General features: G+C 40.7%; 1 protein-coding gene across 1 annotated transcript; it reads right to left on the minus strand.

Moving 5' to 3' along the window:
• Positions 1 to 1388: 1388 nt before the first annotated feature.
• COQ4 (coenzyme Q4) lies at positions 1389 to 13786 on the minus strand. The gene is made up of 6 exons (XM_044661350.1): positions 13530 to 13786; positions 8385 to 8481; positions 6292 to 6394; positions 3333 to 3462; positions 2556 to 2649; positions 1389 to 2093 (listed from the first exon to the last, which is right to left on the minus strand). The coding sequence occupies exons 1-6, from the start codon at positions 13744 to 13746 to the stop codon at positions 1907 to 1909; spliced, it is 828 nt and encodes a 275-aa protein (XP_044517285.1). The 5' UTR covers positions 13747 to 13786; the 3' UTR covers positions 1389 to 1906.
• Between the last annotated feature and the right edge of the window lie 328 nt (positions 13787 to 14114).

A 14114-nucleotide genomic window follows, 5' to 3' on the forward strand; every position in this document is an offset into this window, starting at 1 on the left:
TTTTGTGAGGTATGTTACAAATAATATTGATATAGATGGATATTAAAAGTATTAATAGTTTATAGGCCTAGTAGTGATACAGATAGGTCAAAGGCTATGTAGAGTTGGTAAGTCTCTGGGGCATAGTTCCAAATAGTTTTTCAGAATATCTGGATCAGTTCATAGTTCTGCCAACAAAGCACTAATGTGCCTATTTTCCCACAACCTTTGTCATTCTCTTTTGTCATCTTTGCCAATCTGATAATTGAGGTAGAATCTCAAAGATGCTCTAATTTGCATTTCTCTAATTATTTGGGATTTATAAAGTTTTAAATGATTGTTGATACTTTCAATTTCTTCCTTTGAAACTGCTGTTCATAGCTTTTGACTGTTTATCTACTAGGGAATGGTTCTTATTCTCATAAATTTGAATCAGTTCCTTATATACACCTTGAAAATGAGACCTTTATTAGAGAAACATCTTGCAATGTTATTTTCCCCATTATTTGTTTCCTTATTTTTTCTATATATTTGTATAAAATATTTTAAAATTTTATATGCAATAAACTTTCTATTTTATCTTGTGTGACCAATCACAAGTCTATTTATGAACCCCTCTCCTATCTGTTGATCTGAAAAGTAATTTCTTCTAATTTATGATATGATCCTTTATATCTTGGTCAGTGATGGGTGAACCTTTTAGAGACTGAGTGCCAAGCCCTGCCCCCACCCCTAGACCAAGTGCTGTGTCCTATCCCAACCCACCCTTACCCCAGACAGGGGAGGAAGGAAGCACTCCCACTGTGGCCTGCTGAGTGGAGGGGTGGGTGAATTAAGGAATGTCCTCAGTGAGTGTGGAGAGGGGGAGGAGAGTGGCCCAAGCATGCTGCTCTCCTCCAGCTATGCTGCCTGTGAGCCACCCACCTTACCCCCATGTGCTCCCATTGACTGCAGGGCCAAGGGGAGGGGCATGTGAAAAATATTGTTTGATACGGTGGAGGGGGGGAGAGGAACAGCTCTGCCTGAGTTCCTCTGCCTTTGCAGTAATGAACTGGGGGGTGGGGGATGACCTGAGGGCCCATAAAGAGCTCTGCATGCCATCTTTAGCACCTAGGCCATAGGTTCACCATCACTGATCTAGGTCATGGATCAATTTTGGACCTTATCTTGGCTTATGGGGTGAGATGTTGATCTAAATATAATTTTTACCAGACTACTGTCCAGTTTTCTAAGCAGTTTTTGTCAAACAGTGAGTCTTTCCTATAGTGAGAGAAGGGGAAGAAGAAGGGAGGGGAAGGGAAGGGAAGGAAAAACAAAAACTTGTTTTTTTCCCTGAGGACCAAAATATTGGAGTGAGTTCTCAGGACTGCCAATAAGCCATATGGCCAAAAAAGAAGAGGAAAAACAAATATGGGTCCAAAAGAGGGCTTTATTCAGATTATGGAACAAATCTCTTCTTATATCACTTCTAGATCCAAAAAGTTGATACCCTGGTATCCTGGCCAAGACTCTGAAAAAGACTCCTGAACTTGGAGGGAAAGGGAGAGAAAAAGGTGACATAATGGGAGAGGTATAATGAAGGAGAAAGAATTCTTTCAAGGGGAAGCACAGTGACAGGAGAATTAAATCAATTCATGGAGCCATGGTTTCCTGGGTTCCTAAATCAACAGAATTCTCTGTACTTAGCCCTTTTAATTCCACTTATGTGGGCATGGTGGATAGCTTTTGTTCCACTGAAGAAATTACTTTTATTCTCATATCTCTTTTAGGAGATAAAGAGACATACATATCCTTTTAAGATCATTTTGTTGAACTCCTTCATCTCCTTATCTGAGGTTAGATGTCCCTGGGTAAAGAGTGCAAAGGTTTAGGCAAGGAAGCCCTTTACCCAATGGAACAGAGGTTGAGATGGCATGAACTTGTTGGCTCAGAGCTTTGAGGATTGAGTAAAGCCTCTGTCCACAGTAGGGGGTAGAGTGATGCCTAGCTCCTCCCGAAGGGCTCTTAGGGGCTGCTCCCACCGTTGTTCATAGTAGAGGTTGAGGACGCATCGGGAGTTTTGACCATTCTGAACTGCCCAGGGAATCAGGTCTGACACCAACACTTTCAACTTTCTGTGGAGACAAGGAAACATCCATTATGTCAACTCCAGCCCATTCTTGCCTCATGAGAATGTAAGATCCTTGAGGGTAAGAGCTCATGTTTTACTCTCTACCCACAATGCTTAGCACACAGTTAACTGCTTAATAAAATCTTGTTGAATGACTACATCCTCAGGAGCAGCTAAAAAAATAATCCAACAAACTTCTAGGTCCAGGATAACTAACAAACTTGAAATCTCTTTGTTCTGGGATTGAGTGATCTACTGTAATGGGGCATCTCTTTGGCCCACCACACTCTCGTTCTTGAATATGACATCTGACTAGCTGCAAAGAGATTGCTAAATTCTGAGTGCAGGGACTAATGGGGCACTGGCTTCTCCTTCTATTTCCTGTCCCTCTGTACCCCCAGCTCTTCTTCCTGTTTGGACATGTATATAAGAGGTGTCACCTATACACCTATACAAAAGAACTTACTTGGCACTGAGTCGGATGGGTCCAAAGGCAGCTCCTAGGACACACATGGGTAGGCCTGTCTGGATAGCTTCAAACCACTTGACCACAACTTCTCCTGGACAAAAGGAAAAAAGTGAGTAGTGATAGGGACATGTTGTGTGTCCTACCACATATCACTAAGACAGGAGCTAACATGTGCAAGAAAAGCAAGCTACCACCTCTTCTCCTTAGCCCCTTATGGAGAGGGCCCAGAAACTTGAACCTCCAGACTACTGGTCCTGCTTCCATCTCAGGCCTTACCACCATCATTAAGGGGAGCAACAACTATGAAGAAGAGGCCTAGGATCACATTTCTTTCCATCACCACTGCTGATCCACTGCCATCAACAAGCAGGCAGGCCCAGGGACCTGGGAAATGGCATTGTCCACACCCCCTACCCTAGCATCCTCCCACACCATCTCCTGGTTCTGCTTCTAGTCCAATTCTCAGGGTCTTTATCTCAGGAAGCAATACTATACTGGTTCCCCCATTTGATGTAAATTCCTTCAGAGTATGATGGTCTCTGTTTTCTATCTGTATCTTCAGTGCTTTGTATCTAGTAAACACCTAATAAATGTTAATTCATTCATTGATACTTAGGTTAGGCTGTATAGCATGGAGGAGGTGGCATGGGCAAACTACTGGCTCCCTTCCTGGATCTGATACATTCATAGTTCTTGTCTCTTTGGATTGAGATGCTCCAAGAATACAGCCCATCCCAACTTCCCTTGGGCCCACCAGAATGGGTACTCACTCACCAAGCATGTTGGTGGGCATTCCCAAAAGGGTGTGGAGTAGGTCATGAACCTCACGATAACGCTGGATCACATAAGCCAGTTCCTCATCGTCCACGAAGCGGGTGGGGGCTCGTGTGTCTGGGGAGACCCTCTGAAAACCATAACCCGCTCCCACCCACCCACCCCCAGCATTCAGTCACATCAGCTTCCCTAGCCAGTCTTCTGGTAGGCCAACTCTTCACTATTTGGGGGCCCCAGCACTCTCTACACATGCATACTAATTGAGAACATTTGCAGAAGTGAGCAAAGTCTACTATGACTATCTCAAGCACTGTTACTAGAGGTATATGAGCCTTAAGGATATCTTTAGAGTTATTTCTATGGGAGAAGAAGGGTATTTAAATGTGGGAAGAGAATCATACTTTTTAGTCCCTGCCTCCAATACTTGTATCTAGATGAATTCGTGTTATAATGACTATCGAAGGCATCACTGAAGGACAAAGGAAAAGTTCCAGAAGCCCTTTACAAACTGAAGGAAGACTGGGGTATTTAAGGAAGTAGGGTAGTTCCTCTGGTGATAACAAGGATGTGTATGACTTGATGAGGTGTAGATAAGTCAAAGGTCTTTTTTCTTTTTAGCATAAGCTCACTGAGCTGCTTCCTCCCTCTGCTACTAGAGTCTTGTGTAGTCACTGTCAATCCACCATCAGCATCAAGCTAGAACCCTGAATGCTCGGAATCCTCCATATTCAGGCTAGAAATATCTGGTTTACTCTTCCCAGAAGGCACTTGATCCTCTGCTTGCACACAGGACAAGGATTTTCATTTGTTTAATTACTGCCCTTTGTGGATTATTTCCTCCATAGAGTTCTCCTGCTGGAGCAGAGGATCCAGCAGCTCTTTTAAGCTGTAAAGTGCTGGAGTCTTGTCTCCCAATGGACTGTTGGCAGTTCAATCCCCTCTCTTCAAAGCCATTAGATTTAGACAAGAGACTCAGCAGAGGATGAACTCTTTTAGCCACAGCCTTCACAAAGGTGTGTGCAGGAATTATCAGTTGCATCACCTATACATGCTGATGAAATCACAGCTTCCTTTAGTATGGAAGGAAATTTTTTCTCTTCACTGTTAATTTGATTATCTCTAGGTCTTCTCAGTCAAAGCAGTCTCTGATTATTTTAAGTTCTTAAGGAAAACTTAAAATTCCTTAATTTGCTTAGTGGAGTGCCAGAGGTATAAGCCTGATTAAACTTTCGATAATGATCCTTAATTCTGGACTCCTTGAAGCAGGAATTGAACCTTGGGCTTAATCACCTTTAGGGCAATTTTGTTGCTCCATTCTTTGTGGGTTAGCAGGGCCTCAGGGCACAGTTGGGTCATAGCTAGTTGCTACAATAATGGGCTAGGGACTGGGTCAGAAGGCTATACCTTCTCTAAGTCCTTGACCCCAGAGAGCTCCCTGGGATACTTTCTTGACAGGTGCCTCCATCAGAGAGACTAGGCTGGAAAATCATAATGTTGGAGAATTAGAGAAATCTTGTTTTCTAGATTTAAAAAAATTTAAGTGAAATCTGATAAAAGTGAATGTGAAAAGTAGCCTTGAGATTTAGGGTTAAGAAGGTTTTAGGAAGACACTAATGTATTGCTGGTAGAGTTATAAATTAATCCAACCATTCTGGAAGGAAATTTGGAATTATGCCCAAAGGGCTTTAAAAGATTGCATGCTCTTTGATTCAGCCATACCACTACTGGGTTTGTACCCCAAAGAGATCATAATGAAAAATATTTGTACAAAAATATTCATAGCTGCACTCTTTGTGGTGGCAAAAAATTGGAAAATGAGGGGGTGTCCATTGAATGGGGAATAGCTGAACAGATTGTGGTATCTAATGTTGATGGAATATTATTGTTCTGAAAGGAATGATGACCTGGAGGTTTTCTATATGAACTGGAAGAACCTCTATGAACTGATGCAGAATGAAATGAGCAGAAGAACCAGGAGAACATTGTACAAAGAAAGTAAAACATTGTGAAACTATCCAATGTAATGATCTTTACTACTAGTAGCAATACAATAATCCAGAACACTCCTGAAGGACTTATGAGAAAGAATGCTATCCATAATGAGAAAAAGAACTGTGAGAGTAGAAATGCAAAAGAAAAATGTATAACATCACTTATCACAGTTCTGGGAGGGGGGAGGGAAGAAGGGAGGGAAAGAAAATGAATCAAGTAAATATGGAAAAATATTTCTAAAATAAATTTTAAATAATTAAAAAATAAAGTTCCATTTGGCAAATTCCTAAAAAAAGGAAAAAAAAGGAAAAGAAAAGAAAAAGGTGGTTTTAGGAGATCAAGGATATGTTAGGTCAAGAGGCTACTAGTAGCCTCAATGATTCTGAAGAGTAGGGGTGGGTAGGCAGTTAGATGGCTCAGTGGATATAGCTAGTTCCAGAAACAGGAGGTCCTGGATTCAAATTTGACCTCAGACACTTTCTAGTTGTGTGACTCTGGGCAAGTCAGTTAATCCCCCATTGCCTAGCTCTTACTAATACACAGTAATGATTCTAAGATAGAAGGTAAGGGAAAAAAGGAGGGAGGGAGGGAAGAAAGGAGGGAGGAAAGAGTTGAGGACTAATATGCTTAGATTGACTATACTTGTATTCTCTTCTACTGGACTGACTACCTCTTGAGTCACTGCCAGATTGGTGGGGGAGTAGAGGACGCAGAAATGACCTGAAGGCCATGTTATTAGGCTACTAATCTTCTTCTATCTTTGATAGAAGTTTTTATAGGCTACTGATCTGTTTGCTCACAACAAGATGACAAAACTTGGGTCTTCCAGGTCAAAAGGTGACGGTGCTAATAAAAATGACTCTCAGGATATTTCTATGATAGTTCCTGGTCGTTACCATGGTTCTGTCTTTACCTATTCCCACCATCCCCCAGGGCTCAATCACACACATACAGAATAAATACTCACATTAACATCAAGAAAGTGGGCATACTCCCAGCCAAAGGAGCCCTTCGGAAGTGTCCGGAGTTTGTTCAAGTCCAGGGTGGAAAGCTGGATCCGAGGCCGTTCCCTATGGAGTAGAAGGAAAGATGTAGGAGCTAGAATGCGTAAATTAAGGTGTGGATTAAAATACCAGACATGAATGACATGTAGAAAGCTTATGTGAGGGAGTAGCTAGATGGCTGAGTAGATTGAGAGCCAGGCCCAGAGACGGGAGGTTCTGGGTTCAAATCTGACCTCAGACACTTCCTAGCTGTGTGACCCTGGGCAAGTCACTTGACCCCCATTGCCTAGCCCTTATTGCTCTTCTGTCTTGAAACTAATACACAGTACTGATTTTAAGATGGAAGGTAAGAGTTTTTAAAAAAAGCTTATGTGAAATTGACAGCTAGATTAGGTCTTATAAGAGGATGAACTAGACAGAATTGGATCAACAGGAAGGTGGTCGTCTATACACATTTATGGAGCTACTTTGTGCAGGGATACAAAGAAGTTTAGGATACTGACCCTGCCCTCAAGAAACTTTGGGGAGGGGCAGCTGGGTAGCTCAGTGGATTGAGAGCCAGGCCTAGAGACGGGAGGTCCTAGGTTCAAATCCGGCCTCAGACACTTCCCAGCTGTGTGACCCTGGGCAAGTCACTTGACCCCCATTGCCTACCCTTACCAATCTTCCACCTATAAGTCAATACACAGAAGTTAAGGGTTTAAAAAATTAAAAAACAAACAAAAAAAAAGAAACTTTAGGGAGAAAAAAGGGTACAAATATGAAAAGATAATTAACAACAGAAGACAAGACAGTAGGAATAGTAGCAAGAGTTTAGATTCTGGAGAAAGTCAAATTTCACTTCCTATACTAACTAGTTGTACAACTATGAGCAAATTGTTTAAGCTCTCTGAGCCTCTTCTCATTTGTAAAATGGGAATCATAGTACTTGGCAGTAATTACTTCACATGGTTGCTATGAAGATGAAATAAGACCATATGGGCAAATCTTGAATTGTTCCATAAAGGTCATTCATCACAATTATTCCAAGGCATTATAAATAAATATAATGTACATTTAAACTGCCACCTATCTTAGTATTGTGTCTGAGAAAATCGGCAAGGGCTAGGCAATCAGAGTTAAATGACTTGCCCAGGGTCACACAGCTAGGAAATGTCTGAGGTCAAATTTGAACCCAGGTCCCTCTGACTCCAGGCTGGGTGCTCTATCCATTCTGCTACCTAGCTGTCCTGGCATTATATATTTTAAATGTAAATTTAGTGGTACTAACAGTAAGCCCTTAAGAAGTTTAGGAATGGGAAAGAGACTGGAATGGTCAGGGAAAACTTCATAGAAGAGGTGTGACTTCAGCTGGGACTTATAGGATATAAGAATAATTGGAAAAGAGAGTGAAGACCATTCCAGGAAATGTATACAGTATGGCTAAAGATGGGACATGTAAGAAGTAATAGAAAATAAGTCTGGAAAAGTAAGGAGTAGAGGGCCTTCCAAGACAAAAAAAAATCAAAATTTTAAAATTAAAGATGTTAAAATCAAGATTTTATCCTGTAATTTGTACAACCCAGTGGAATTGCTTGTCGGCTGGGGCAGAAGAAGGGAGAGAAAGAAAATTAATCATGTAAATATGGAAAAATAGTTAAAAAATAAATTAAAACAAAAAAACAAACAAACAAAGATTTTATCCTGTAAGCACTGAAGAACCATTAGATGTTTCTATGCAGAGAAAATACTATAACGCATATAGCGATCCCATATGTAAGGGTCAGGACATGGGCAAGGCTGGAAGGAACCAGAGAAGTTATCTTATCCAACCCTCTTCTTTTACATATGAGTAATCGAGGCCAAGAAAGGCTAAGTGCATTGCCCAGAATTACACAGCTAGTAAGTGTCTAGGCCAGGATTTGAACCTCCATCTTCCTGACTTCAGGTTCAAAACTATGCACTATGACTATACCATTTTGCTTTGGTTTAAGGGACATCAGAATTCTCATCCTATTCCCACCTCCAACCCCTTCAATTAAGTAAGATCCCATCCCAAGCCCAAGATGGGACCTACTGCAGAATTTGGGCACCCTCGGGGTCCCTCCTCATCCGGTCCCTCAGTGCCTGCAGAGCTTGGTGTCCTGTAGTCTCACCCAAAACAGCAACCATGTCTGAAAGGACATAAATTAGCATATGTGGAAAGAATGGGGGGAGTCTCTTAGTCAACTCAAAATGCTGTTGTGTATAGAATCCTGTAATAAGGTTTAAGGGAGGAAGTCAAGGTATTCCCAAACACTTATGTACAAGGCTCTAAGGATATAAAGATGAAAAATGACACTGATTATGCCTTCAAGAAATTTAAAAGAATTAAGACAAGTATACAAAAAAGTATAAAGCAGAATAGGATTATGTGAAAAGGAGAAAAATAGACAAAGTGAAATGAGAATTCTGAGGAAGGAAATACTACCACTTTCAGGTGGGAGGAAATGGCATTTAAGGAGGCTTCATGGAAGAAATAGTCCCCGAGATGAGCCTTAAAAGATAAAAAGAATTTTAACTGCAAGAAATGGGTTCATGGCTAGGATACATTTATGGAGGTCTAAGACCTAAAATATAGTATAGTAGAGAGAGCACTCAACTAATAATCAAGGAACCTGGATCTGTCACTAATTCCTGGTGTGACTCTGGGCCAGGAACTCCACATGGGCCTCGATTTCCTAATTTTATTTTTTTTAAACCCTCACGTTCTATCTTGGAGTCAATATTGTGTATTGGCTCCAAGGCAGAAGAGTGGTAAGGATAGGCAATGGGGGTCAAGTGACTTGCCTAGGGTCACACAGTTGGGAAGTGTCTGAGGCCAAGATTTGAATCCAGGACCTCCTGTCTCTAAGCCTGGCTCTCGATTCACTGAGCTATCCAGCTGCCCCCGATTTCCTAATTTTAAAAATGAGAAGACTTAACTGGATGACCTCTAAAGGGCCTTTCAGCTCTCAAACTGTATAATTCAATCTATATTAAGATTTGGAAGAAACCTATACAATGAGAATCACTGGTTGGAAGTCAGTAAAGTAGAGTGGTAAAGAAGGCTAGAAATAGAAGGGCCTTTAGAAGTTATCTAATCCAACCTCATTTTACAGATAAGGGCTGGCAAGCAAGATACTAAAAACAGACAAGGCAGGCGTGACCTGGCTAGAACCTCAGTGATCATCTAATAGCATCTAATAGCAGGGTGTGGTAGAAAAAGCAATGGACTTGCTAGCACACATTCAGGACTGATAAAAACATCTCAACACAAAGCAAGATTTACAAAAACAAAAGACTTGAATAATTAAAATTCAATGTTCATGGCTAGTCCATGCCAATATAATAAAAACAAGACTACTCAAATTACTTTTCAAATTTAGTACTCTATAAAATTACTAAAGGATACTTTATCGAAACAGACACAATAATAACAAAATTATGGAGTAATAACAGGAATGGGATAGTAAAAACTATTGAAATAGAATAATGAAAATAGTAGGAAGGAGGGGCAACTTGGTGTTATCAAATCTTAAACTAAAGTATAAAAGTAATAGTTATAAAAATGACCTGGTACAGGACAGAAAACAAGAGTAAGAACATAGAATTAGATCAGATAAGCAAGATCTAGAAAGAAAAGTATAGAGAGAGGTCTAGTGTTCCATAAATCCAGGAACACAAACTTGAGGAAAGTAGTCTGGTGAAAAATAATTTGAGATCAACATCTTATGCTTTATACAACGGTAACAAATGGATAAGTATAAATCATGTATATTACATATTTAAAAATTCATACTTCTAAGAAATAAGAGAAATGAAGGTTTTAACTTTCATAATTATGAATAGGAGAAAAACTGCAATCAGAAATGGCATAGAAGGGATTATAAAAGATAAAACAGATAATCTTAAATAAAGGACATTTAAAGCTTTTATAGGAATAAAACCAGTGCAGCCCAAATTAGAAAAAAAAGATACCAACTTGGGGGGCAATGTTTAAATTAAGTAAATGGCTAAAAGTATGACATACAAAATGCAAATTGAAATAAATATATATTTCCCAAGTAGCTAAAGGATATGAACCAACAATTCTCAAAAGGAGGCATGTAAACTATTAATTATCTAAAATAGTATTCAGAATAATTAGAGAAATGTAAACTAACACTCTGAGGCAGCAGTTCACACTCAAAGTGCCAAGATGCTAAAAGATTCTAAAGGGAATATTTATTGGTAGGGCCATAGGGAAGACACATTAATTTACTGTTTGTGGAACTATGAATTGGTTCAGCCATTCTAAAAACAATTTAGAACTATTCAAGAAAAGTTACCAAGTTGTTTATACCTTCTGACCTAGAGATTCTATTAGCAGGCCTATGGCTCAATGAGGATACTGACAGTAAGAAAAGACCCATATATACAAAAAATGTCGACAGCACTATTATTCATTATGATGGAAATATGAAACAGAATAGGTAACCAAAGATTGGAAAATAGCTGAACAAACTGTGGCATAGGAATGTACTATTATATCTCATAGAAGACAAATGGGAAGAATTCAGGGGAAAACATAAAGACTTATGAAATCATACAGAGTAAATAAAGCATAGCCTGAAGAATGACTTTAAGTCACCAGAACAATGCCAATAAAATCAATATGGTAAGATAACATCATGGTGCATCATATCAATCAATGTTAATACCATCCTGTTAAAATTTAAGGACTCATTCCTATTGTCAACCTATCACCTAATAAGCAGTTTCAGGGGGAATGCTTATAGTAAGGGAGGTTTTTGGGTCGTTTAGAGCTCCAAATATATAATCAATCCTACATATCTTCAAGTATCTTCAAAACAAAATGTACCAGGACATTTAAAAAAATTACTGGATTGAAATTCAAAGATCCAAGATTTGGCACGACTTTGCTCCAAATTACTTTCTCTTGTTCTGTTTCTCCATAAAATGAAGTTATTATGGGTGACTTCTGATTCTCTTTGTGTTCTAAAGGTTGCAATGGATGAGGCCTACTTGGACTTTGGGTATAGTCATTAGAGCAGGGTGCTGGCAAGTAGGATAAAAACTCAGAACATTAGTAACCTGCCCAGGGCTTTAGCAACTAAATACTGGCAGAGCACTCACTGGTCTGGTAATTGAGTGGCCTGTATGCTAACTAGTCCTAACTCTACAACTGACTTTGTAATTTTGAATAAAGTAACTCTTTTACTGAGCCATGGTATGAGGTTTTCATTATTTTTTTTAAATCCTTTTACCTTTTTAGAATTGATACTAATTATAGATTTCAGGGCAGAAGAGTGGTAAAGACTAGGCAACTGGGGGTAAATAACTTGCTCAGGATCACAACAGCTAGGAAGTATTTGAGTCCACATTTGAATTCAAATCCTCTTGACTCTAAGCCTAATGTTCTATCCACTAAACCACCTAGCTGTCCCTATTTGTTCTTTTATAAAATGATAAGACTAGATTAGATGATTTCTAAGGTTCTTCCCAGCTCTGACCTATAATTTTGACCTAAAGTTCATCTAATTAATACAATATATAAAATATCAACTTTTCTCCTTTTCCTTCTTTCTAACGAAAAATATAAACATTAAGTATTGAGAGTATATGGATTTAATTATCAAAATGGGCAAATGGATTTTTGTGGTTAGGCATAACTGAGTAGAGGAAATTATAAAATGCTGGTCCTATAAAACAGAACTTCTATAATAAGCATGGGATAGTAAGACCTGGGTTCTGGTCTTAATTCTTCCACTTACTGTGTGACTTTGAGCAAGCCACTTCCCCTTTTCTATACGTCTGTTTTTTCATCTGTAAAATGAGTATATATAGGGTTTCCATCTTATTCTACAGGTATTAGGATTCTATCCAGCTCTGAGCACTACTAGATAGGGGTAGGTAGAGGTTTAGGGATGTTAGCAAGGCAGAAGACTGACAAGCAGGATATTAAACAGGTCAAAAGTTATCTAACAATACCCTAGACTAGGAGTTGGGAAACCTGAATTTTAGTCCTGATTCTGCCACTAATTCAACGTATGACCTTCAGCATATTACTTCTCAGCTCTGGTTCTGTTCTTTCTTTTGTAAAATGAGATGTCCAAGGTCTCCTTCCGCTCTAAAAGTGGGGAAAAAACATTTCAAGGAGGGACAATGGATGGGATTAGGAGGTACTTAAACCTAGGAGGTAAGCAAAATAAGAGAGTATAGAGGATATAAAATCAGAATGTTAGGGAGCAACTGGGTGGATTGAAAGCCAGGCCTGCAGACAGGAGGTCCTAGGTTCAAATCTGGCCTCAAGATACTTCCTAGCTGTGTGACCCTGGGCAAGCCCCCCCACCCTACCCCCCAATTGCCTAGCCTTTACTACTCTTCTGCCTCTGAACCAATACATAGTATTGATTCTAAGGTGGAAGGTAAGGGTTATTTTAAAAAAAAAATCAGAATGTTAGAAGCAGAAGGAGCCTTTCAGATCTTGGAGACTAACCTTCTTATTTTACAGTTTTGTTGTGGAGAACAAGATATTAAGCAGAACACAATAGCCTCTTTCTTTCTTTGGGTCTGACTTCTTTTTTGCAAAATGGAGAGATTAGACAGGAAGATCTCCGAGTTTCATTCCAGGTCTAAAGGTGGGACCTGCTCAAGGATAGGGCCAAATGTGGGTCTTTGATTGAGAGGGAGAGGGTGGAGAAAGGGGCAGAAGACTTGGGTGCAGGCCATATATAATTGACAGAGATAAAGTGATCCCCCAAGACACTAGTGGAACTGGAAATCGGGTGATTTTGTCTTGTTTTTGCTCCTACCCCAGAGGTTACTTTGCTATCGACTAGATTCCACCTCTCTAGGATCTAATTTTCCCATTTCTCAATAGAATGCACTAGATGAACTTATCTCTAAGATCCCTTTAAACAGGAAAATGCTCGACTTCTCCCTAGCTTGAGGATCAGCAGGGCAGGAGTCAAGGCATCGTAGTAAAATGGGAAAAGAGCCCCCTTTTGGAATCGGAAGAGCTGGGTTTGAATCCCAGATGTCACTTTACTTCCCGTGCAACTTTGGGAAAGTCTCTTGGCCCCTCTGAGTTCCCTTCTGCTCCATGTAAAACGAGGCGGGTGGGCACGATGCCCTCCGAGGTTCCCTCTCGTTCTCTGCCTACGATCGTAAAACGTTGGTAGGCTCTGGTCAGGCTTACCGTGGCGGTAGGGGTCATAAAGCGCCATGCAGGCGGCACCGGCCGCCAGCAGCATCTTCTGCAGTGGGCTGGTGGGGATGTGGCCTGGGTAGAGCAGCCCCAGACCCGTGCTGCGGCCGCCGGGTAGAGTAGCCGAGTCCGAGGCGGGGCGAGGGGTTCCTAGCCGGGGTCGGGGTCGAAGGCCCCAGAGCCGCGACAGGCGTGATAGCGTCGCCATGGTAGCGGGCAGCAAGGGGGTGCGCCCCCTAGGAAAGGAAGGGCAAAGTCAAACCACCTCCGGACTAGCTGAGACGGAGCCGCGCAATGGCCAAAAGTAGTTTGATCGCGCTCGTCGGCTCTCAGTTATCCTCTTTTCTAATCTTCTGAGGGCTCTGCCGACTCTTCAGAGAGATACAGTCTCCTATGTATTTTACTCTATTACCGCAAACGTGGAAAGAGAATGAAGTAACGCTAGTTATTTCCAGATAAAGCCAGTCCTATTTTCGTCGCGAGTCATGTTTCTCTCCGGAACAGTATAGAAAGGAACCACTTCTGACCTAGGAGTATGGCCGCGCCCATTGAGGGAACCCATTTCCTAGGATGCTT

This window comes from Gracilinanus agilis, chromosome 2 (genome assembly GCF_016433145.1).
Source record: "Gracilinanus agilis isolate LMUSP501 chromosome 2, AgileGrace, whole genome shotgun sequence".
Lineage (NCBI taxonomy): Eukaryota > Metazoa > Chordata > Mammalia > Didelphimorphia > Didelphidae > Gracilinanus > Gracilinanus agilis.

Excerpts from the sequence above, each read along its gene's own strand:
- COQ4 (XM_044661350.1), bottom strand. The coding sequence starts at position 13,746 with ATGGCGACGCTATCACGCCTGTCGCGGCTCTGGGGCCTTCGACCCCGA. Across the intron at positions 8,482-13,529 it reads TTATGACCCCTACCGCCACG|ACATGGTTGCTGTTTTGGGT; the intron begins GTAAGCCTGACC and ends ATGTCCTTTCAG. Across the intron at positions 3,463-6,291 it reads CCCACTTTCTTGATGTTAAT|AGGGTCTCCCCAGACACACG; the intron begins GTGAGTATTTAT and ends TATGGTTTTCAG.